At 43.5% G+C, this 23320-nt stretch overlaps 1 protein-coding gene and 1 long non-coding RNA gene across 2 annotated transcripts in view; both read right to left on the bottom strand.

The window, feature by feature from the left end:
• TM9SF2 (transmembrane 9 superfamily member 2) overlaps positions 1 to 6475 on the bottom strand; it is a 51561-nt gene extending 45086 nt beyond the window's left edge. The window contains exon 1 of the mRNA NM_001205323.1: positions 6181 to 6475. Within this exon, the coding sequence (NP_001192252.1) occupies positions 6181 to 6345 (165 nt within the window). The 5' untranslated portion in view covers positions 6346 to 6475. The remainder of the gene's footprint in view (positions 1 to 6180) is intronic.
• A 1167-nt stretch (positions 6476 to 7642) lies between these two features.
• LOC101905905 (uncharacterized) lies at positions 7643 to 13451 on the bottom strand. The gene is made up of 2 exons (XR_236795.5): positions 10680 to 13451; positions 7643 to 8098 (listed from the first exon to the last, which is right to left on the bottom strand). It is a non-coding gene; the product is annotated as an uncharacterized lncRNA (long non-coding RNA).
• Positions 13452 to 23320: the final 9869 nt, after the last annotated feature.

Raw genomic sequence — 23320 nt, 5'->3', positions numbered from 1 at the left:
AACTGCAGTCTCTATCACTGTTATTAGTAAAGGGCACTAAATAAGAATCAAAGGTCAGAGTAAGAAGAACTCTCTTAGAGAAAAATACATTCACCAATTTCTCACAAAGCTTTTCATAGATACTTAGTTAATTTTCATGGCAACAAAGAATGGCCTCACAGAGCAGACAGGCAGTTAACTAGAGAACAACACTGACTAAGAGGGCGTGGTGATAGTACACTGCAAGCCAGAGTCAAAGCAGGGGTTTCCGGAACTGGGCTCTGAGGCCGAAAGAGCACAGACCAGTTTCTAGAACTTTTGTGTGTCTGCATGTGCAGCACATGGCTGCGGTCTTGTTCAAGAACACACCTCTTGCAGGGCTTCCTTCTATGGAGAGCCAGAGACAGTAGGACTGTATTTTATCTATATCAATCATGCCTGCTTTCCTAATCCTAGCTTTCACATCCACTATAATGAACAACCACAGCTTTAAAACAATTTCATGCAAAAAAAAAAAAAAAAAGGAGTTTCCTTTGTGGCTTAGACAGTAAAGAATCTGCCCGCAATGGAGACGCGTGTTTGATCCCTGGGTTGGAAAGATCCCCTGGAGAAGAGAATGGCTACCCACTCCAGTATTCTTGCCTGGAGGATTCCATGGACAAAATGGCCTGGCGGGCTACACTCAATAGGGTCGCAAAGAGTTGGACTCGACTGAAGTGACTGAACATGCACACACACGTGTAAATATTTTTTCTTTAAATATTTCAAAATCTCCAAACTGTCTCTACGGTCAAGTTAAAACACATAAATGAATGTTCATTCTTGTATCTGTTCAGAACATTTAGAACTGTTTTCTTAAATTTGACTAATTCTACAATAAAATGCAACTGCTCCCAAAATAACAGACACAGAATTTATTAAAAGCTTCTAAAAATAACTACCAAGAAAGGATATTTAAAAGTGAGATTCTGATTTTTTTTTAATTAAAAAAGTTGTTAAACTAATTCAAAATTTTTTTCTTAACCACTAGGGGGTACATTTGGTCATTTCCCCTTACTAGAAAGAAAATCTTAAATCTTTCATCTAAGACAGGAAAGAAAATGTTAATCTTTCATCTAAGAACATCACAAGCCATTAAATAATTGCTTGAAAGTTAAAAGCAGCAAGGGTGAACTGCTCACTAATCTTCAGCTATTAGTCATTAGAATGCCACTCAGTACACTTAAGTGAAGTCGCTCAGTCGTGTCCAACTCTTTGCGACCCCATGGACTGTAGCCTACCAGGTTCCTCTGTCCATGGGATTTTCCAGGCAATAGTACTGGAGTGGATTGCCATTTCCTTGTCCAGGGGATCTTCCCAACCCAGGGATTGAACCCGGGTCTCCCGCATTGTAGACAAACACTTTACCATCTGAGCCACCAGGGAAGTCTTAAAACTCAGTCTAAAGCTAACTGCACATTTTACCCTGTGAAGATCTATTCACTCTTGACCAGGGCTTATTCTACTTATTGTTGTCAACACATTATCCCCTGAGTTTAAGAAAGTAAAATGCTAGAGGAAAGGAATCAGATCAGATCAGATCAGTCGCTCAGTCGTGTCCAACTCTTTGCGACCCCATGAATCGCAGCACGCCAGGCCTCCCTGTGCATCACCAACTCCCGGAGTTCACTCAGACTCACATCCATCGAGTCAGTGATGCCATCCAGCCATCTCATCCTCTGTCGTCCCCTTCTCCCCCTGCCCCCAATCCCTCCCAGCATTAGAGTCTTTTCCAATGAGTCAACTCTTCGTATGAGGTGGCCAAACTACTGGAGTTTCAGCTTTAGCATCATTCCTTCCAAAGAAATCCCAGGGCTGATCTCCTTCAGAATGGACTGGATCTCCTTGCAGTCCAAGGGACTCTCAAGAGTCTTCTCCAACACCACAGTTCAAAAGCATCAATTCTTCGGCGCTCAGCCTTCTTCACAGTCCAACTCTCACATTCATATATGACCACAGGAAAAACCATAGCCTTGACTAGATGAACCTTTACACCATGCTTTAATTCTTTAATACTGTGGCTTCAAAAACTAACAAAATAAGAGAAAAAAATTAAAAGAAAAACCTCAATAGCAGCAAAAGTAATGCAGCACTAAAAAACTGTTTTGGGTACCATGACAAAGCTATTAAATTTATAAATAAAAACTATAAAATACTGAGGAGACGGAGGGAGTCATTTAGCTCGTGACAGTCTTCCCAGGTGGTGCTGGTGGTAAACTACCCGCCTACCAATGCAGGAGACAGAGACGCAGGTCTGAATCCTGGGTCAGGAAGATCCCCTGGAGGAGGGCGTGGCAACTGCTGCAGTATGACTGCCCGTGAGAATCCCAAGGACAGAGCCCATGGGGTCAGAGTAGGACACAGCTGAAGCAACTTAGCATACATACAGGCACTGTAAATCAAATCTTTCTTGGAAAAAACCTGGTGATATTAAATAGGGCTATAAAATTGTTTCTTGCCTTTGAACAAGTAATTTGTGAATATGCAAGTAATTCCTGCTAAATACATCCTAGCAATGTTACTTATAGTAGAGAAAAATCAGGACCAATCTAAATGCCCTGTAAGCAAGAAATAAACCACAGTATACTAACACAATGAAATACTATATATTCAATAAAAACCTCATGAAAACGTGCACTACGTTGATGCTCAAATGTATATGTAATGATACCAAGCTTAAAAAAAAATCATACACACACACAAAAAGCCACAGAACACAGTCACACTATTTATAAAGGTAAATGAAGATCATAAATCAGAAGCTAGAAAAATATGAATAGGATTTGATGTTCACTGGATTCCTGATTCTATGATAGTAAATTGAACATAAAATAATTCTGAGAAGAGAAAATAACTGAATCCTCAGGGTTCTTTTGACTGTCTCTCAGTATACATAGTGAGCCAGATACAGGACATGGACTTCACAGGATATGTAAAGACTGTAGTCCATAAATTACAGTTACCCTGAAGATAAACTTGATTCATCTCTATACCTATGAATATTGCATAATACTGCAACAATGATAAGTACTGTACTTTCTCTCTAGTGAAGGCAAAATATCCTTCAAGGGGAATATATAATAAGCAGTGTGTATTGGCTCAGCCAGTAAAGAATCTGTCTGTAATGCAGGAGACCCAGGTTCAATCCCTGGGTCAGTAAGATCCCCTGGAGAAGAAAATGGCAATCCATTCCAGGATTCTTGCCTGGGAAATACCATGGGCAGAGAGTTGGGACACAACTTAGGTGGGACTAAACCACCACCACCATATAACAAGCAAATATGATAATCTCTATTTTACAGATGGAAAAAAAAACTGATGGAAATGGTTATCAATGACCTGCCCAGTTCACCCAACTCCTGATTTCCTAACATAAAATCACTGCAGATGGTGATTGCAGCCATCAAATTAAAAGATGCTTACTCCTTGGAAGCAAAGTTATGACCAACCTAGACAGCATATTCAAAAGCAGAGACATTACTTTGTCAACAAAGGTCCATCTAGTCAAGGCTATGGTTTTTCCAGTAGTCGTGTATGGATGTGAGAGTTGGACTATAAAGAAAGCTGAGCGCTGAAGAATTGATGCTTTTGAGCTGTGGTGTTGGAGAAGACTCTTGAGAGTCCCATGGACTGCAAGGAGATCCAACCAGTCCATCCTAAAGGAGATCAGTCCTGGGTGTTCATTGGTAGGACTGATTTTGAAGCTGAAACTCCAATACTTTGGCCACCTGATGTGAAAAGCTGACTCATTTGAAAAGACCCTGATGCTGGGAAAGATTGAGGGCAAGAGGAGAAGGGGACGACAGAGGATGAGGTGGTTGGATGGCATCACCGACCCAATGGACATGGGTTTGGGTGAACTCCGGGAGTTGGTGACGGACAGAGAGGCCTGGCATGCTGCGGTTCATGGGGTTGCAAAGAGTCAGACACAACTGAGCGACTGAACTGAAAAGCATCTTCTGGAAATAATCATTTATAATAAATATTATAATATTTATAATTTTAATATATTTCAATATATTTATAATTATTCCCACGTCACAATTCCAGTTCCAATTTTAAAAATGTTTTTCTAACAGTGTACAGAAGACTGTCTTCCTTAACAAACGTGGAATGATGAGAAAAAATTATTAATTCCCTGATTGATGTAATGAAAGTTTAGACTGTTTACTGTTTTTCTCCTTTGAGAGGCAAAGAGAAGAAATGTTAAAGTATACTTTAAATTCCCTAAACCAATTAGTCAAATTCTAGGGGAAAAGTGTTAAAAGTACATCTTTGTACTGGTCTGATATTTGCTACCACTGACCAAGATGTGAATGCAGCTGGCCACACAGAAGAAATCCAAACATCTCAGAAATCAAACATGATCTGTCTTGCCTGTTTTATTCCTACATCTGTGAGAATGAAAAGGCCAAAAGGACTCCCTGAAATTAATCAAGAGTTTACTATTTTAAAAGTTTTAAAAGTAGCTACCTAAAAGGACCTGTCGAGGAAACAAAATTACCTAACTGAGGAAACAAAATTACCTAACCATTACCTAACTGGAAGAACACCTGTAAATTTCACTCATACTCATGTTTGAAGTCCATCTCAAATGTCACTTCCTCTCTGCAGCTTTCCCTGAAGACTCCAATCCACAGATGTTTCCTCATTTGTGTTTCAGAGCACTTTGGACATACATCTTTTATAACATCACATTCTGATAATCTGTCATAAGCTTATGACCTTTGAGTTTCCTAGGAGACAGGAATATTTCTGTCTCTATAGGCACTAGTTATACAATACACAATTGCTGTTAAGTTTAAAGACCAAACACTAAGTTTTAAAGGCTGGTTACTACAATATTTACTGGAAAAACCAGTGTGCTTGTGGGACAAGCTCTCTCTTCCATTTGGAAGCACTGTTTGGGTTTTTTTCAGCCAGAACTCTAAGAGTGAAAGCGCCTTGCACTGCAAGGTACCAGAGTTACAGTACTGAAGCGCCGTTAACCTGCGTGGAATTTAAAGATCTTCAAATATTTTCAAGGATCCAATTTTTTAAACAGAAACTGTAAAATACCATGAAAAATTTAACAGCTTCTTTAGTGCCCTAAAATAAGCTCAAAATTCACAACTATAGTAAAGCTAGTAGTAATAAAATTAACACCAGCTTAAAAAATTCAAACTTAGTAAATAAACCTATTTATAGATTGTAAACGTCTGCTGAAGGACTATTTGAATTGTTAAAATTATTAACGGTTTCAAAGACTTTTCTCGCGCCCCAAAGGGTAAGTTTTAGCCATCTAAAATAATTGCGTAGGTATACTGTCCTGCCCTATGCCGAATAACCCCGAAACAGGTTACTTATGTCTCTTTTACAAAGTAGTTAAACTGAAAGCCTTGGGTTTAAGGTCGTTAAGAGATCACAAAGTTTTCAAGGTCTGCCCTAGGAAGAAGAAAACGTCGCCTTCTCCTGTCGCCTGCTTCTTTAAAGTGTTCAAAATCGTCTTAAAGAAACTGAACAGGGGGATCTTATATATATATATATTTGCATACTAAAAACTTTTTTTTTTTTAACACACTTAAAAGGTTAAGACATGAACGGTCTCAGCCATCACAACAACTCTTTATTAAACGCAATTCACACGGTTCTGGGTGTAAAAACTCCACAAATAAGGAAGCGACTCCTAATCTTGAGGTTAAAAATACACCCCCCCCCAACCCCAAGTCCTAGAAAGCACAAGACCTCATAACCGACCAGGATTCCAGAAAAGTAGAAAATTTAGGAAGCCAGGAGATCAAAGAGTTCCTGCAAGACCTGGCGAGGGCCCCTTCCTTGGCGCGAACACACCCTCTTATCCGTGGAGCGCTCACCAACCCGCACACAGCTCACTGTCCCCGGTTCACTCACTCACACACACATACACACACACAAACACACACCTGCTCGCTCGACCTGGCCCCGCCAGACCTGAGGCGCGCCGAGGCCCACCAAGTCCTCCACAACCTACCCCCGCCGCTCACCGAGGCCGTTTCGGAGCCGCCACCGACCCACGGCCCCGCACTTCTGAGGGGCGACACCGACCGCAACCCCCGCCCCACGGCGGCTACGCCCCCTTCCCCTCGGACCCCGGCTCCCCCCAGGGCAGGGTGAGGGGGGTGTTGTCCGCCGGGCCGCGCCCACCTTGCACTCGTCGGTCTTCTTCTCTTCCTCGCAGAAGTTGACGGGCGCCAGGCCGGGCAGGTAGAAAGCGGCGCCCCGACGCGGGCCCGGGGCCGCCCCCAGCAGTAGCAGCGACAGCAGCAACCACCACCGAGGGGGACACGGCGCCGGTAGCCTCGCGCTCATGACGGCTGTCTCGGGGAAAAGGCGGCCGAGCCGCGGGGCGGAAAAGAGGGAAGGAGGGACGGGGGCGAGGCTCGGAGACGACGAGCAGGCCGCCCAAGCTGAAGGAGGCCGTCCCCGCGACGGAGAGTTCCGGTGGCTCTAGGAGACGGCGCGGGTTCCGCAACAGAACCGACCCGGACCTCTACGGCGCATGCGCGAGGCCGCCCGCACATGCTCCGTGCGAGCGGCCGCGAGCGCTCCGGGGAGTTTCTGGGAGGGAGCGGCGAGGAAATCCACTTTCCGTGTTTTCGGCGGGCCAGCTAGGGCTGTTGCTACTAGAGATGTTCCAGCGCCCGCATTCCGATTCCAAATTCCGATCTGGAGCCCCCTTGGGGCGTCGGGGAGCGTGTCTCTCTTGCCCAGCGCCCCAGGCTTGCTGCCATGCCTCATTTTCCCAGTTTTCCTCGCCTCAGTGCCTGAGGCACACCAACCCCCATTACGGACTTGTAATATTACACAAAGTACTTGCTGATGAAGGATGAGTTGGCAGAGGGAAGAAGTTTGGGAGACAGTTAGGTGCAGGATCGGAGAAGGCAATGGCACCCCACTCCAGCACTCTTGCCTGGAAAATCCCATGGACGGAGGAGCCTGGTGGGCCGCAGTCCATGGGGTCGCTAAGAGTCGGACAAGACTGAGCGACTTCACTTTCACTTTTCACTTTCATGCATTGGAGAAGGAAATGGCAACCCAGTCCAGTGTTCTTGCCTGGAGAATCCCAGGGACGGGAGAGCCTGGTGGGCTGCCGTCTATGGGGTCGCACAGAGTCAGACACGACTGAAGCGACTTAGCAGCAGCAGTAGGTACAGGATAAGGAAAAAAAGAGGGGAGACACCAGCCGCCCATCTTCAAATAGCTACTCAGAGGTGTTTGCAGGGTCCGGTTCCCAGCACTGGATGCAGTGGCTCCTTGGGTGGGACAGTTTGTTTTTTGCATAGTGTTTGCATAGACTAAATAAGACTCCCCTTAAGGGTGAGTGGAAATGAGGTGGGGAGGAAAATGGACTAGGCAAGTAGGGGAAGATAAGGTTGACATTTCTTTACAAAGGAAGACATGGGCATACTCTAGAGCCCAGTGAGAAATGTAGTTCATGCAAAATAGAAATCTGGGACGATCATACTTGAGCAAATTTCTGTCACTTTTCCTATTGAAGCGATGCGCTGCCTGTGCTAGTGTGTGCACGACGTACTTGTGTGTGTTTGTGTGGTACACTGTTCCAGGAGAAACTTGCTTTTGGTGACAAAGGAAAACACACAACATGGAAGTTTTAAGTTTTATTCAGGGAACTTACTGAGGAACATAGCATAGAAAACCCCCTCTCAGATAGCTCTGAAGAACCGGTCTCAAGAGGTAAGGGAGGAGACAGGATGTATATGAGTTTTTTGGCTGGAACAAAATAGCTAGGCCAATATCCAAAGGTTACTGCTAATCACAAAGAACAGACATCTCAAGTTAAAGATTTTACTGTTTTTGTACATATGAGCGGATGCAAGCATCTGAGTTCAGTGAAATTATTCCTTAGATATGCATCTTAACTATCCAGGGCCAGGCTCCGAAGCACAGAATATTGATTTTTCTCCATCCTGAGTTCCCCTCAGGGTGCACTGTTGTTGGGTGACTGCAGTAGCAAATGGCTTGATCCTTGCAGAACTGGAAGTATGGGCCACAGTTTTTGTTCACGAAGTCCATTCCTCTGATGTTTAACTTTCAATCAAATCTGCAGAAGAAGCCATCTATTTAGACCACATAGCAAGGAATTATAACCCAGATGTACCCCCAGCTCAGAATTCAAGAATGGGCAAGTTTGCTAAGAGGGATAATTCAGAAAAGTGTGGAGCCCCGTGCAACCCTATCTAAATTCTTGTGAGTATCTGCACGTTCCCCGCCCCCCCCCACCCCCGGAAATTTTATAACATTTATTAAATTTTCAAAGGAATCTATGACCAAGCAAAAGGCTAAGAACTACTGATCTATATTCTGTGGGGATAACCAGAATAATGAAGAATTCTTGCTTGCAGAGGTGCACACTAAGAACTGCAGCTTTGGGACACTACTATCCATTCACGTGCGCACCTTGAGCAAATTAATTTATCAAGTTCCAGGTAACAGGGAGAATTGGGAAGTAGAGAGAAAAGGTTGTCCATCTTCTTTAGATGATTGAGAAGATTAAGGGAGGATGGGAGAGAGGGCGGGAATATACGTTAAGCGCAAGGCAGAGGAAAGAGAAAAGGGAGCCATTTTTATAACGAAAGCTGGGGTTCGGGGAGGAGGTGAGTAGGAGGCTGAGGGGGTCTGAGCGGTGGGATCCTGTCTAGGTCGCTTCTCCCTGGAGCAAATCAGTTAACATATTTGTTGAACTTATTTGGGCTGGTGAAAACACTTCCATACTTGAAGTCATAGAGATTTCCAATATAATAAGAGGAAGCAAATGTTCTCTACATTTAGAAAGGGGCAGAAAAATGAAAATTTCTTGTCTACTATCTTCTGTTTATGCGGTGCCACTAAATACTTGATCTTCACTATCTCACTGGCCCTATCCCAACCTTTTCCTCCTGTTTTGCATATCACCTGCTTCTCAAGTCCCAAACCTAGAAGATAACCTAAATTTCTTCTTTGGGAAGAAGATTTGGGAGAATGGCATTGAAACATGTAAAATATCATGTAAGAAACGAGTTGCCAGTCCAGGTTCGATGCACGATACTGGATGCTTGGGGCTAGTGCACTGGGACGACCCAGAGGGATGGTATGGGGAGGGAGGAGGGAGGAGGGTTCAGGATGGGGAACACATGTATACCTGTGGCGGATTCATTTTGATATTTGGCAAAACTAATACAATTATGTAAAGTTTAAAAATAAAATAAAATGTAAAATAAAATAAAATAAAATGATGTGGAAAAAAAAATCAAAAAAGAAATCAAAATTTGCATAGAAACTAATGAAAATGAAAACACAACAACTCAAAACCTGTGGGACACTTTAAAAGCAGTCCTAAGGGGAAAGTTCATAGCAATACAGGCATACCTCAAGAAACAAGAAAAAAGTCAAATAAATAACCTAACCCTACACCTAAAGCAACTAGAAAAGGAAGAAATGAAGAACCCCAGGGTTAGTAGAAGGAAAGAAATCTTAAAAATTAGGGCAGAAATAAATGCAAAAGAAACAAAAGCCCATAGCAAAAATCAACAAAGCCAAAAGCTGGTTCTTTGAAAGGATAAATAAAATTGACAAACCATTAGCCAGACTCATCAAGAAACAAAGGGAGAAAAATCAAATCAATAAAATTAGAAATGAAAATGGAGAGATCACAACAGACAACACAGAAATACAATGGATCATAAGAGACTACTATCAACAATTATATGCCAATAAAATGGACAACGTGGAAGAAATGGACAAATTCTTAGAAAAGTACAACTTTCCAAAACTGGACCAGGAAGAAATAGAAAATCTTAACAGACCCATCACAAGCACGGAAATTGAAACTGTAATCAAAAATCTTCCAGCAAACAAAAGCCCAGGTCCAGACGGCTTCACAGCTGAATTCTACCAAAAATTTAGAGAAGAGCTAACACCTATCCTGCTCAAACTCTTCCAGAAAATTGCAGAGGAAGGTAAACTTCCAAACTCATTCTATGAGGCCACCATCACCCTAATACCAAAACCTGACAAAGATTCCACAAAAAAAGAAAACTACAGGCCAATATCACTGATGAACATAGATGCAAAAATCCTTAACAAAATTCTAGCAATCAGAATCCAACAACACATTAAAAAGATCACACACCATGACAAAAATAAATAAATAAATAAATATAGTTCACTGGGCCGCTGAAGTACACTAAATCCTTTCAATACTTTCCAAATCCACAGCTACACTCTAGTCCGAGCCAAAATCTGTTCTCTCGGACTAGTACTTCCTGCAATAGCCTCTCAGCGTCCACTCTTAACAATAGCAAGCTCATAAAATCTTTAAATCACTCAATTCTACTCTTCTGCCTAACCTTGACACTCCAAAACACTTATTGCTACCTGGCATTAACGTGGTTATTTGTGGACTGCCTCACCCCCGCCTCTACAGTACCATCTAGAACACGAAGGAGGAGCTAGTAACGGGAGAACACTACTGGAATTGGTACTGGAATTGGCCAGACCACATCAATTCTAGATCTGAATTGACAGTCACAGACTTTCAACCACCTGATGCGATCAGCCAACTCATTGGAAAAGACCCTGCTGCTGGGAAAGACTGAAGGCAGGAGAAGGGGACGACAGAGGATGAGATGGTTGGATGGCCTCACCGATTCAATGGACATGAGTTTGAGCAAGCTCGGGGAGATGGTGAAGGACAGGGAAAACTGGCGTGCTGCAGGCAATGGGATAGCAAAAAGTCGGACACGACTTGAACGACTGAAAAACAAGACTTTCAGCGCTGACTTAAACCTGACGTTTTCCACACGCGTTTATCCTCCATTCACAGAGGAAAGAAAGAGGACTGGCTGCTAGCTCGCCGTCAAATGGCTACTGGAGACCCAGCCCGCAGAAGTGTCTAAGGCGTGTCTTCTCGCTTCCCTACACACATCACCACCTCTATCCGCCGAGCTCAGCATTAGCAAAAACCCGGAAAAGGGAAGCCTGTATCTATAACAATGGTCTCCGGTCTCCAGACGCAATCTGGCCCGCCCACTGCGCGGATTGCGCGTGCGCACGCCCAGCAGCCAGCCACACCTCGCCAACTCCTACCCCGGCGACCTCGTTCCCGCTTCCGCCTTCACAGTTCAGACACGTCACCCCGCGAGGCCTGGCCTGGTGGGCGCGGCCTGGCCTGGTGGGCGCGGCCGGGGCGTTGCTCAGCCGAGGGGCGGGGCTTAGCCGCGGGGTGGCGCTCACTCCTCACTTCCGCATCCGGTCTGGGCGGGCTTCTCTCGTTTACCTAGCGCAGGTGCGCCTGCCAGGTGCCTGGGGACTGGAGTGGGGAAATCGCCCCGTTCGTCATCCAGGCCGCAAAGTGGAGTCCCTTCCTTGTAGGCGCTTGCTCTCTGGCCGCTGCCACGCAGAAAGGCTGAGTGGGGAATTCTTGATCAGAAATTCTTGAGAAGAAATGAAGTTTTCCTTCCATCCTTCCCTGGACTGTGACTCTCCCCTTCCTCCCGAGACAACTAATATTTCTGATTCGGCTCTAACACTTAGGATTTTTCTCCTTTACTCTGCTACAGGTAGCTTTTGCCAACTCCGATGCAAGGCTGTTTGACAGCCTGGAGTTTGGTTCTTTCACTCTTTTTTTGCCGAAGTTATTTGGACAGTATGTTTTTCGGTAATTCCCAGGGCTTCTATGTCTACTCGCAAATGAAATACAGGATCTTAGTTAAATTTTAGTTTCAGATGAACCATGAGTAATTTTTAAGTCTGTGTACATCCCAAATATTCTATGGGACGTGTGTATGTTTTACCTGGCAGCCTTACCTACGTGTCACGTTGCAGGAGAGGCAGTTGTGCCCTGCTTGTAGTGTGCCTGTAGAAATTTTTTATAAGATAAAAATCTCCTCATTGCCATTCCGTTTCTGATATAAAATTGTGATAGGGACAAAAAGTCACCCATTGTCCTCTTCCCTCCCAGTCTGAACACTGCAACTTGGAAATAAAATTGACCTGGAGGCTGTAAACACAACTCGTGGTAGTTCAGAGCCAAGATATCTGAAGTTTTAAGATGAAAAGTGGTTCCCAGGACAACATAACTTGATCTGTAGGCTGAAAGTAGGCATTGTACCAGAAGAAGGATTATTTAGCCAGCAGAACCTGGAAGAATGAAAGCCACAGAGGCAAACCCTAAAGTATAAAGACTCCACATCTGAAGTGGTTGTATGTCTGTGATGTAAATGGAGGTATTCTAATCACATATAGCCAGTTCGACTTGCTCTGAATTTACATCCCAACCAAATTTCTGCTTACAACGTAGCTTGTCATGTAGTTTGCTTACAGAAAGAGAATGTTTGCTGGATTCAGGTAGCTGGTCTTCTCTGGAATTACTGTTGTTAACTTTACTGAAGCATAATTTTTTACATGCAATTCACTCACTTTAAGTATACAAATTAATGAGTTTTAGCAAATTTATTGGCCATCATCACCATAATATAGGTTTAGAACATCATCCCAAACAAGACCTTTAACATTTAATCCCTCTTTCCACATACAGCTTCAGGGACCACTAATCTACTTTTAGTCTATAATTGTGCCTTTTCTGACTCCTCTGGTTCTTTTTTTAAATTATTAATTAATCATTTCATTTAGCCATCAGTTTCAGTGTCTGTGGCTAATGTAATTTCACCCTAGAGATAAGTCTGTTTTTAGTGTCCTGACAAGTAAATAGTCTCAGGCTGTTGGATTATTCCACTTGGGGAATCCAGTGTCAATGCCCTCCAACCAAAGACCACCAGGAGGAACACACCAGGGCTTATGTCTGTCACTATTGAGTTTCAGTTCAGTTCAGTCGCTCAGTTGTGTCCGACTCTTCGAGACCCCATGAATCACAGCACGCCAGGCCTCCCTGTCCATCACCAACTCCTGGAGTTCACCCAAACCCACGTCCATCGAGTCGGTGATGCCATCCAGCTATCTCATCCTCTGTCGTCCCCTTCTCCTCCTGCCCCCAATCCCTCCCAGCATCAGAGTCTTTTCCAATGAGTTACTGCTTGATAAAATGAAGGATATACAACATGGGGTTTCTCAGTAAGAGGGTGTTAGAAAGGGACTAATTTTAGGATTCGGGGCTTGTGCTGGGTGGTTTGGGGGAGTGTTTAAAGAAGTGGAGCTTTGCTCTGGATTGGAAGCTGCCAGGAAGCAGGAGAGATTCTTAAGACTGTATCTTAAGTCTTATCTAGAAGGAGGGCAGACTAGACTGAGGCTAAAGCTATATAGTTGGTAAAGAAACAGCAAGCACTATTCTCAGCCTGAGCGGGGGGATGTCTGGTCCTTTTGTGGTTAATGTTCAGAGTTTTATTGTTGTTTAAACATAATTACAACAGGCCCCTGATCATGATCATGGTCAGAGTGGCCTAGCTGAGGTCCATGTTCTCTGAAATCATTTATACTCAACAGAGCCTAGCTGTGATTACCAGCCCAAACTGTCAGGGGCTGTTTTTCACTTTTTCACCAAGATAATGCCATCTTGTCTGGATAAACTACTGCTCATTCACTCCTTTGTGTCACTAAATATATTTGCCTTTTTCATGAAACTTCTGCAAAAAAAATTGGGGTCACTCGGGTATACTTGAACCCTCAAATTCAGATTGTGGTAATTTTTATGGATTTTTAAATAGTTCACCTTCGTCTTGTAAGTGAGGTAGTGAACAATGTAAGTATTCTATTTGTTTGCTTTATTTCATGACCCTATATCTTTTATTTATTTATTTGGTTTTGCCAAGTCTTAGTTGCAGCATGTGGGATCTTGTTCCCTAACCAGGGATTGAACCCAAGCCCCCTGCAGTGGGAGAGCAGAGCCTTAGCCACCAGACCACCAGGGAAGTCCCATTTGGACTTTTAAATGCAGTTTAGCAATATTTGCTGTGCATATAACCAACAGAATGTTCATATCCAGGATACAAGGACTTTTATTAACTGTTACAAAAGATAACTAAGTAGAAAAAGGGGCAAGAGATAGAACAGACACACCAGAAGAGTAGCCAATGGTTAACAAAAATGAAAAGATGTTTAACTTCATTCATCATGAGGAAATTGCATATTAAAACCTCAATGAGACACAGTTACATAAACAGCAGAAGAGCTTAAATTTAAAAACCGACGATACCAAGTATTGACAGGGCCGCGGAACAACTGAGAGGCCCATCCATTGCCAGTGGGTATGTAAACTGGTGGAAAATTATTTTGCACACATATTTTTATAACCCAGAAATTTCACTCCTAGATCTAAACGCCTATTTACATTCACCAAAAGATATGTTCACCAAGATAGAATTCTACTGTCCAGCTACAGCAGAATAGAATAACACCTTGTAGTATATCGTTCTACTATACAGCAACGAAGACAAATCACTGTCAAAGACAACAATGTGTATTCATCCCACAAACATACTAAGTGAAAGAAACACAGTGAAAACACTTGTATGATTCCATTTATCTAAAGTTCAGAAACAGACAAAACTAATCTATGATGTTCGAAATCAGGGTAGTGAGTACCTTTCAGATCAGATCAGATCAGATCAGTTGCTCAGTCATGTCTGACTCTTTGCGACCCCATGAATCGCAGCACGCCAGGCCTCCCTGTCCATCACCAACACCCAGAGTTCACTCAGACTCACGTCCATCGAGTCAGTGATGCCACAGTGATGCCATCCAGCCATCTCATCCTCTGTCGTCCCCTTCTCCTCCTGCCCCCAATCCCTCCCAGCATCAGAGTCTTTTCCAATGAGTCAACTCTTCGCATGAGGTGGCCAAAGTACTGGAGTTTCAGCTTTAGCATCATTCCTTCCAAAGAAATCCCAGGGCTGATCTCCTTCAGAATGGACTGGTTGGATCTCCTTGCAGTCCAAGGGACTCTCAAGAGTCTTCTCCAACACCACAGTTCAAAGGCATCCATTCTTCGGCGCTCAGCCTTCTTCACAGTCCAACTCTCACATCCATACAGGACCACAGGAAAAACCATAGCCTTGACTAGACGGACCTTTGTTAGCAAAATAATGTCTCTGCTTTTGAATATGCTATCTAGGTTGGTCATAACTTTCCTTCCAAGGAGTAAGCGTCTTTTAATTTCATGGCTGCAGTCACCATCTGCAGTGATTTTGGAGCCCAGGAAAATAAAGTCTGACACTGTTTCCACTGTTTCCCCATCTATCTGCCATGAAGTGATGGGACCGGATGCCATGATCTTTGTTTTCTGAATGTTGAACTTTAAGCCAACTTTTTCACTCTCCACTTTCACTTTCATCAAGAGGCTTTGTAGTTCCTCTTCACTTTCTGCCATAAGGGTGGTGTCATCTGCATATCTGAGGTTATTGATATTTCTTCCGGCAATCTTGATTCCAGCTTGTATAACTTCCAGTCCAGCGTTTTTCATGATGTACTCTGCATAGAAGTTAAATAAGCAGGGTGACAATATACAGCCTTGACGTACTCCTTTTCCTATTTGGAATCAGTCTGTTGTTCCATGTCCAGTTCTAACTGTTGCTTCCTGACCTGCATACAAATTTCTCAAGAGGCAGGTCAGGTGGTCTGGTATTCCCATCTCTTTCAGAATTTTCCACAGTTTATTGTGATCCACACAGTCAAAGGCTTTGGCATAGTCAATAAAACAGAAATAGACGTTTTTCTGGAACTCCCTTGCTTTTTCCATGATCCAGCGGATGTTGGCAATTTGATCTCTGGTTCCTCTGCCTTTTCTAAAACCAGCTTGAACATCAGGAAGTTCACAGTTCACATAGTGCTGAAGCCTGGCTTGGAGAATTTTGAGCATTACTTTACTAGTGTGTGAGATGAGTGCAGTTGTGTGGTAGTTTGAGCATTCTTTGGCATTGCCTTTCTTTGGGATTGGAATGAAAACTGACCTTTTCCAGTCCTGTGGCCACTGCTGAGTTTTCCAAATGTGCTGGCATATTGAGTGCAGCACTTTCACAGCATCATCTTTCAGGATTTGAAATAGCTCAACTGGAATTCCATTACCTCCACTAGCTTTGTTCGTAGTGATGCTTTCTAAGGCCCACTTGACTTCACATTCCAGGATGTCTGGCTCTACGTCAGTGATCACACCGTCGTGATTATCTTGGTCGTGAAGATCTTTTTTGTACAGTTCTTCTGTGTATTCTTGCCATCTCTTCTTAATATCTTCTGCTTCTGTTAGGTCCATACCATTTCTGTCCTTTATTGGGCCCATCTTTGCATGAAATGTTCCTTTGGTATCTCTGATTTTCTTGAAGAGATCTCTAGTCTTTCCCATTCTGTTGTTTTCCTCTATTTCTTTGCATTGATCGCTGAAGAAGGCTTTCTTATCTCTTCTTCCTATTCTTTGGAACTCTGCATTCAGATGCTTATATCTTTCCTTTTCTCCTTTGCTTTTCACTTCTCTTCTTTTCACAGCTATTTGTAAGGCCTCCCCAGACAACCATTTTGCTTTTTTGCATTTCTTTTCCATGGGGATGGTCTTGATCCTTGTCTCCTGTACAATGTCACGAACCTCATTCCATAGCTCATCAGACACTCTATCTATCAGATCTAGGCCCTTAAATCTATTTCTCACTTCCACTGTATAATCATAAGGGATTTGATTTAGGTCATACCTGAATGGTCTAGTGGTTTTCCCTACTTTCTTCAATTTCAGTCTGAATTTGGTAATAAGGAGTTCATGGTCTGAGCCACAGTCAGCTCCTGGTCTTGTTTTTGCTGACTGTATAGAGCTTCTCCATCTTTGGCTGCAAAGAATATAATCAATCTGATTTTGGTGTTGACCATCTGGTGATGTCCATGTATAGAGTCTTCTCTTGTGTTGTTGGAAGAGGGTGTTTGCTATGACCAGTGTGTTCTCTTGGCAAAATTCTATTAGCCTTTGCCCTGCTTCATTCTGTATTCCAAGGCCAAATTTGCCTGTTACTCCAGCTGTTTCTTGACTTCCTACTTTAGCATTCCAGTCCCCTATAATGAAAAGGACATCTTTTTTGGGTGTTAGTTCTAAAAGGTCTTGTAGGTCTTCATAGAACCGTTCAACGTCAGCTTCTTCAGCATTACTGGTTGGGGCATAGACTTGGATTACTGTGATATTGAATGGTTTGCCTTGGAAACGAACAGAAACCATTCTGTCATTTTTGAGATTGCATCCAAGTACTGCATTTTGGACTCTTTTGTTGACCATGACGGCTACTCCATTTCTTCTGAGGGATTCCTGCCCGCAGTAGTAGATGTAATGGTCATCTGAGTTAAATTCACCCATTCCAGTCCATTTCAGTTCGCTGATTCCTAGAATGTCGACATTCACTCTTGCCATCTCTTGTTTGACCACTTCCAATTTGCCTTGATTCATGGACCTATGCAATATTGCTCTTTACAGCATCGGACCTTGCTTCTATCACCAGTCACATCCACAGCTGGGTATTCTTTTTGCTTTGGCTCCATCCGTTCATTCTTTCTGGAGTTATTTCTCCACTGATCTCCAGTAGCATATTTGGTACCTACTTGCGGGGAGCGAGCTCCACCCATGGCAAAGGTCATGAGGAAGGAGGCTTGGCATACGCAAAGGCGGGATCAAGCCTCAGGAGTCTCCCTGGAAATTCTCGAGCATCTACCCCCAAAACCAGAGTCTGCCTACTTTATGCTTTGTGCTTTCACCTACACCTCTGACTTTATGGGGGGCTGTCCCCCACTACCTCTCTCTGAAAAAAAGAGTTAGCTTACAGCTCCATTTAATAATTCCTGGGTGTGACAGTGTTTAACCTACAAACTCCTTTGGAAATCCTCTAGCCTGCCTGAATAGGTTTTTCCGGCCACATGTGATTGTTCAGAGCCTCCCAACTGTGAGGGGCAGGAGATGTTCTAAACTGTCTAAACACAGATTCCTTTGAGTAGTTAAAAGATTGATTAGAAATTGTATTGGTGAAGGGTTTTTCACTTATTGGGCCAATGTTTGCTGCTAAGTCTCCATACTCCTTACCCACTGTGTCCTTGGCAGTGTATTGATTGATATAATGGGTGTATAGAAATGTAAGGAGTAGCCTCAATGTTTGTAACCTTGGACCCTTGAGTTAATTCTTTTCTTGATTGAGCCCACCTCACCTTTGCCCTATAGGAATGCAGCTTTGTCCAGTGCTATTTTGGAGGCTGGTGCCTGACTTTGGAATAATCACCTTTAGAGAAAGATAAGTTTCTTAAAATGTTAACAGGCCTCCTGGCCAGAAGATGATGTAATTCACTTGAACTTTTGCATATGATAAGTTTGAAAGCCTGGCTTCCATTAGGACCAGGAACTGCTGTCCTTGCATGACTCCACCCCTTCCCCCATTATCCTCTATGCACAATTTAAGGTATAAAAACTACTTTGGAAAATAAAGTGTGGGCCTTGTTCACTGAAACTTGGTCTCCCCATGTCGCTCTCTCTCTCAAATTCTGGCTGAGTCTCCATCTGGAGTGCGGAACCCGCCATGCTTGCTAATTATGCCTGGGCTTCTAAGATCCGACCGGGGAGGCCTCAGTGTCTCCTCTCCTTCGGGAGAACGGAAGGACGCCTGCGGCCTACGTAAGTGGTGCAAACTTCTTGTCTTGAAGTTTTATTGGTCTCCCGCATAAACCAAGCTACTCAGCCTCTTTTCTCCACTGAATTTTCCTACTGAGCTATCCTCATCCTATTACTCTTTATATCTTTGATAAAATATTTAAATAAATAGGTCGCCGACGCTGTCCCTGCTTCGAATACCCTGGTTCAGCCGGGGCTGGTCCCTGGCACCTACTGACCCGGGGAGTTTCTCTTTCAGTATCCTATCATTTTGCCTTTTCATACTGTTCATGGGGTTCTCAAGGCAAGAATACTGAAGTGGTTTGCCATTCCCTTCTCCAGTGGACCACATTCTGTCAGATCTCTCCACCATGACCTGCCCATCTTGGGTTGCCCCACGGGCATGGCTTCGTTTCATTGAGTTAGACAAGGCTGTGGTCCTAGGAAGAAACACAAGCTGGAATCGATTGCTGGAAGAAATATCAATAACCTCAGATATGCAGATGACACCACCCTTATGGCAGAAAGTGAAGAGGAACTAAAAAGCCTCTTGATGAAAGTGAAAGTGGAGAGTGAAAAAGTTGGCTTAAAGCTCGACATTCAGAAAACGAAGATCATGGCATCCGGTCCCATCACTTCATGGCAGATAGATGGGGAAACAGTGGAAACAGTGTCAGACTTTATTTTTCTGGGCTCCAAAATCACTGCAGATGGTGACTGCAGCCATGAAATTAAAAGACGCTTACTCCTTGGAAGGAAGGTTATGACCAACCTAGATAGCATATTCAAAAGCAGAGACATTACTTTGCTAACAAAGGTCCATCTAGTCAAGGCTATGGTTTTTCCTGTGGTCATGTATGGATGTGAGAGTTGGACTGTGAAGAAGGCTCATGGCTGAAAAATGGATGCCTTTGAACTGTGGTGTTGGAGAAGACTCTTGAGAGTCCCTTGGACTGCAAGGAGATCCAACCAGTCCATTCTGAAGGAGACCAGCCCTGGGATTTCTTTGGAAGGAAGGATGCTAAAGCTGAAACTCCAGTACTTTGGCCACCTCATGCGAAGAGTTGACTCATTGGAAAAGACTCTGATGCTGGGAGGGATTGGGTGCAGGAGGAGAAGGGGACGACAGAGGATGAGATGGCTGGATGGCATCACTGACTCGATGGACGTGAGTCTGAGTGAACCCCGGGAGTTGGTGATGGACAGGGAGGCCTGGCATGCTGCAATTCATGGGGTTGTAAAGAGTCGGACATGACTGAGCGACTGATCTGATGTGATCTGATCTGTGGTCCTAATGTGATTAGATTGACTAGTTTTCTGTGACTATGGTTTCAGTGCGTCTGCCCTGTGATGCCCTCTTGCAACACCTACCGTCTTCCTTGGGTTTCTCTTACCTTGGGTGTGGGGTATCTCTTCACGGCTGCTCCAGCAAAGTGCAGCCATTGCTCCTCACCTTGGACGAGGGGTGTATCCTCACCACCGCCCTTCCTGACCTTCAATGTGGGGTAGCTCCTCTCGGCCGTTTCTGCGCCGTCGCAGTCTGGTACTCTCGGCCACTGCCCCTGACCTCGGACGTGGGGTGGCTCCTCTCGGCCGCGCTTAGCGCGCCCGTCGCAGCCGCCTGCACTTAGCGCGCCGGTCGTACCTGTAGGGAGCTATAAAAAGGCAGTCATTGGGACTTCCCTGGTGGTCCAGTGGTTAAGACTTGGCACGGCTTCCACTGCAGGGGATGAAGGTTCAATCCCTGGTTGGGGAGCTGAGATCCAGCATGCAGGGCAAGTGGTGGGGCTGCTGCAGTGCTGGTAACATTCTATAGCTTAATCCGGGTGTTGGCTACCTGGGTGCAGTCATTTTGTAATAGTTCATCAAGCTGTAACCTTTGATCTGTGTACTTTCCTCTATGTACGTATGTTATACAGTACTTGTATTCTTGTGACTAATGTCGCTGCTGTGAATATTACTGTGAAAAGTTGGTAATCATTGAAGTTGGGTGTCAGACACAGGAGATACCCGAAGGTACCTTTCTCTCGATTTTTATGCATTTTCCATAATAAAGTTATTGGGTTGGCCAAAAAGTTTGTCTGGGTTTTTCTGTAAGATGTTACAGAAAATATATATGTATACAAATGTTTGTGTATATGTGTGTACCTATGTATTTAGGTATCTGTATATATGTATGTATATTTATTTGTAAGTATTTGAGTCACTCCTTGATTGCCAATCTCTTCAAAAGTGAACAAGATTTTTTCCAGAAACCATAGCAATATGAAAAGAGCCAGTAATTCTTTTATACCATATTGGATTTAGAAATTTGGCATTAAAGAAGGTCAGCATATCTAGACAGTATTAACCAGTGAAAGTAATACATCTAGTATGTAAAACAATGTGAGTGAACATTTTTATACATGTACTAATGCAATCATGTTGAATGTATATTATATTTATATTATAGATATACATGTATTGAAGAGAGAAGAAGAGAGTATGACAGTGTCATTCACTACAGGTCAAATTCTGTGAAAATGAACTTTGGCATGGATTACAAATTTTTATTTGATTGAAATGTTTTAAATATGCTAGAAATAAATGAGATTGGAATGTCATTCATGAATTACGTTTGCTGATATGAACATCATTCTTTCTGTTCATTTTGCTTTGGACTCCTGACTAATGATTGAGTTGAAACTTCTGAGTATCACTAAGGTATATTTCCCAATAAAATGTTGGGCAAAGTTGTTAGAAAAATGTCCAGAAAGAGAAATAAAGAGAAAGGGTGCATGAAACAGGATGTGATTGCCCAAAAAGCCATAGGAAGCCTGTCACCATGATTACTCCTAAGTAACTGCTGAATGATCCAAAATATACAAGTTCCCCCAGAAGAAAAATATTTGAGTAACTTGGGGTTAGAATGTTTACTGAAAATAAAACGTGGACCGAGGGAGTTGGAGAGCGTGAATTGAAGGGTAACTGTGTAAAAACAATTCGACGGAGTCACAGTGTGGTCATGTTTTTCTTGAGTACTAACTTTAGAGCTTAATAGCCATGTGGGATGAACTTCACCATTAAATCTTGTTAAACCACCACAACTACCAATAACCACTTGTTTAAACATTTTAGAGCCTGATACAAAACAGAAAAGCCTGTAGGCAGACAGGAATCCTTGAAAATCCTCCTCTTTTTCCTTCCCATACTTACTGACACAAGAGGAAAATGTTTTGAATGACCAGCCATCTGCCTAGGGACTTTTCTCCTATTCCTGAGAAGTTCTCAATGTCATGGTGCTTAAGAATTACCATATAAGGTAGAAGGCAGTACTCATGCATACTAACTTTGAAAGCTACTTAAAAGGACTTTTAAAGATACTTTCAGCCTTATACAATTTTTGCCCATTGTGCTGACTTTAGAACCCAACACCCAATTCAGCTGTGATTTGACTCCTAGTTTTCTGGGCTCCAAAATCACTACAGATGGTGACTGCAGCCATGAAATTAAAAGACACTTACTCCTTGGAAGGAAAGTTATGACCAACCTAGATAACATATTCAAAAGCAGAGACATTACTTTGCCAACAAAGGTCCGTCTAGTCAAGGCTATGGTTTTTCCTGTGGTCATGTATGGATGTGAGAGTTGGACTGTGAAGAAGGCTGAGCGCCGAAGAATGGATGCCTTTGAACTGTGGTGTTGGAGAAGACTCTTGAGAGTCCCTTGGACTGCAAGGAGATCCAACCAGTCCATTCTGAAGGAGATCAGCCCTGGGATTTCTTTGGAAGGAATGATGCTAAAGCTGAAACTCCAGTACTTTGGCCACCTCATGCAAAGAGTTGACTCATTGGAAAAACTCTGATGCTGGGAGGGATTGGGGGCAGGAGGAGAAGGGGACGACAGAGGATGAGATGGCTGGATGGCATCACTGACTCGATGGACGTGAGTCTGAGTGAACTCCGGGAGTTGGTGATGGACAGGGAGGCCTGGCGTGCTGCAATTCATGGGGTCTCAAAGAGTCGGATACGACTGAGCAACTGATCTGATCTGATCTGATCTAGGGGTGAAGATCAGATATAGGGTGGCCAGTTACCTTTACGCTGCATATAGTTTTTAGTATAAGAATATATGTCCCGTGTCTACCTGGAGCATACTTAAGGAAAAAATATTTGCTGTTTGTTTTTATTTGCTAAATCCTGTGACCCTAACACTGATGGATCTTTGATTTGCAAAGATTTGAATAAGGACTCAAAAAAGGCCTGACAATTAAGGTGCACGGAAATAAAGCTGGGGAAAAACATTTGCAATAAAATATAGTTATTATAGGACTTACCAGGTGGCGCTAGTGGTGAAGATCCCGCGTGCCAATGCAAGAGACAATAAGAGACACAGGTTCAATCCCTGGGTTGGGAAGATTCCCTGAAGGGAGGCATGATAACCAGCTCTAGTATTCTTGCCTGAGAAACCCCATGGACAGAGGTGCCTGGCGGGCTACAGTCTACAGGGTCCCAAAGAGTCAAGACACTACTGAAGTGACTTAACACAGCGCAACACAGCATAGCTATGATAAGGCTTCCTGGTGGCTCCACGGTAAAGAATTCACCTGCAATGCAGGAGACGTGGGTTCAATCCCTGGGTTGGGACTTGATTTCAGTATATAAAGAACTCTCCAAACTCAACAGGAAGAAAACAAATGAGTTAAAACATGATGAAATACTTGAATAGACATTTTGTCAAAGAGGGTGTGTGGCT

The sequence above is a fragment of the Bos taurus genome, chromosome 12 (genome assembly GCF_002263795.3).
Source record: "Bos taurus isolate L1 Dominette 01449 registration number 42190680 breed Hereford chromosome 12, ARS-UCD2.0, whole genome shotgun sequence".
Classification (NCBI taxonomy): domain Eukaryota; kingdom Metazoa; phylum Chordata; class Mammalia; order Artiodactyla; family Bovidae; genus Bos; species Bos taurus.
Note: the sequence above shows the minus strand (reverse complement) of the source record. Positions and strands in the feature narration are given on the sequence as shown.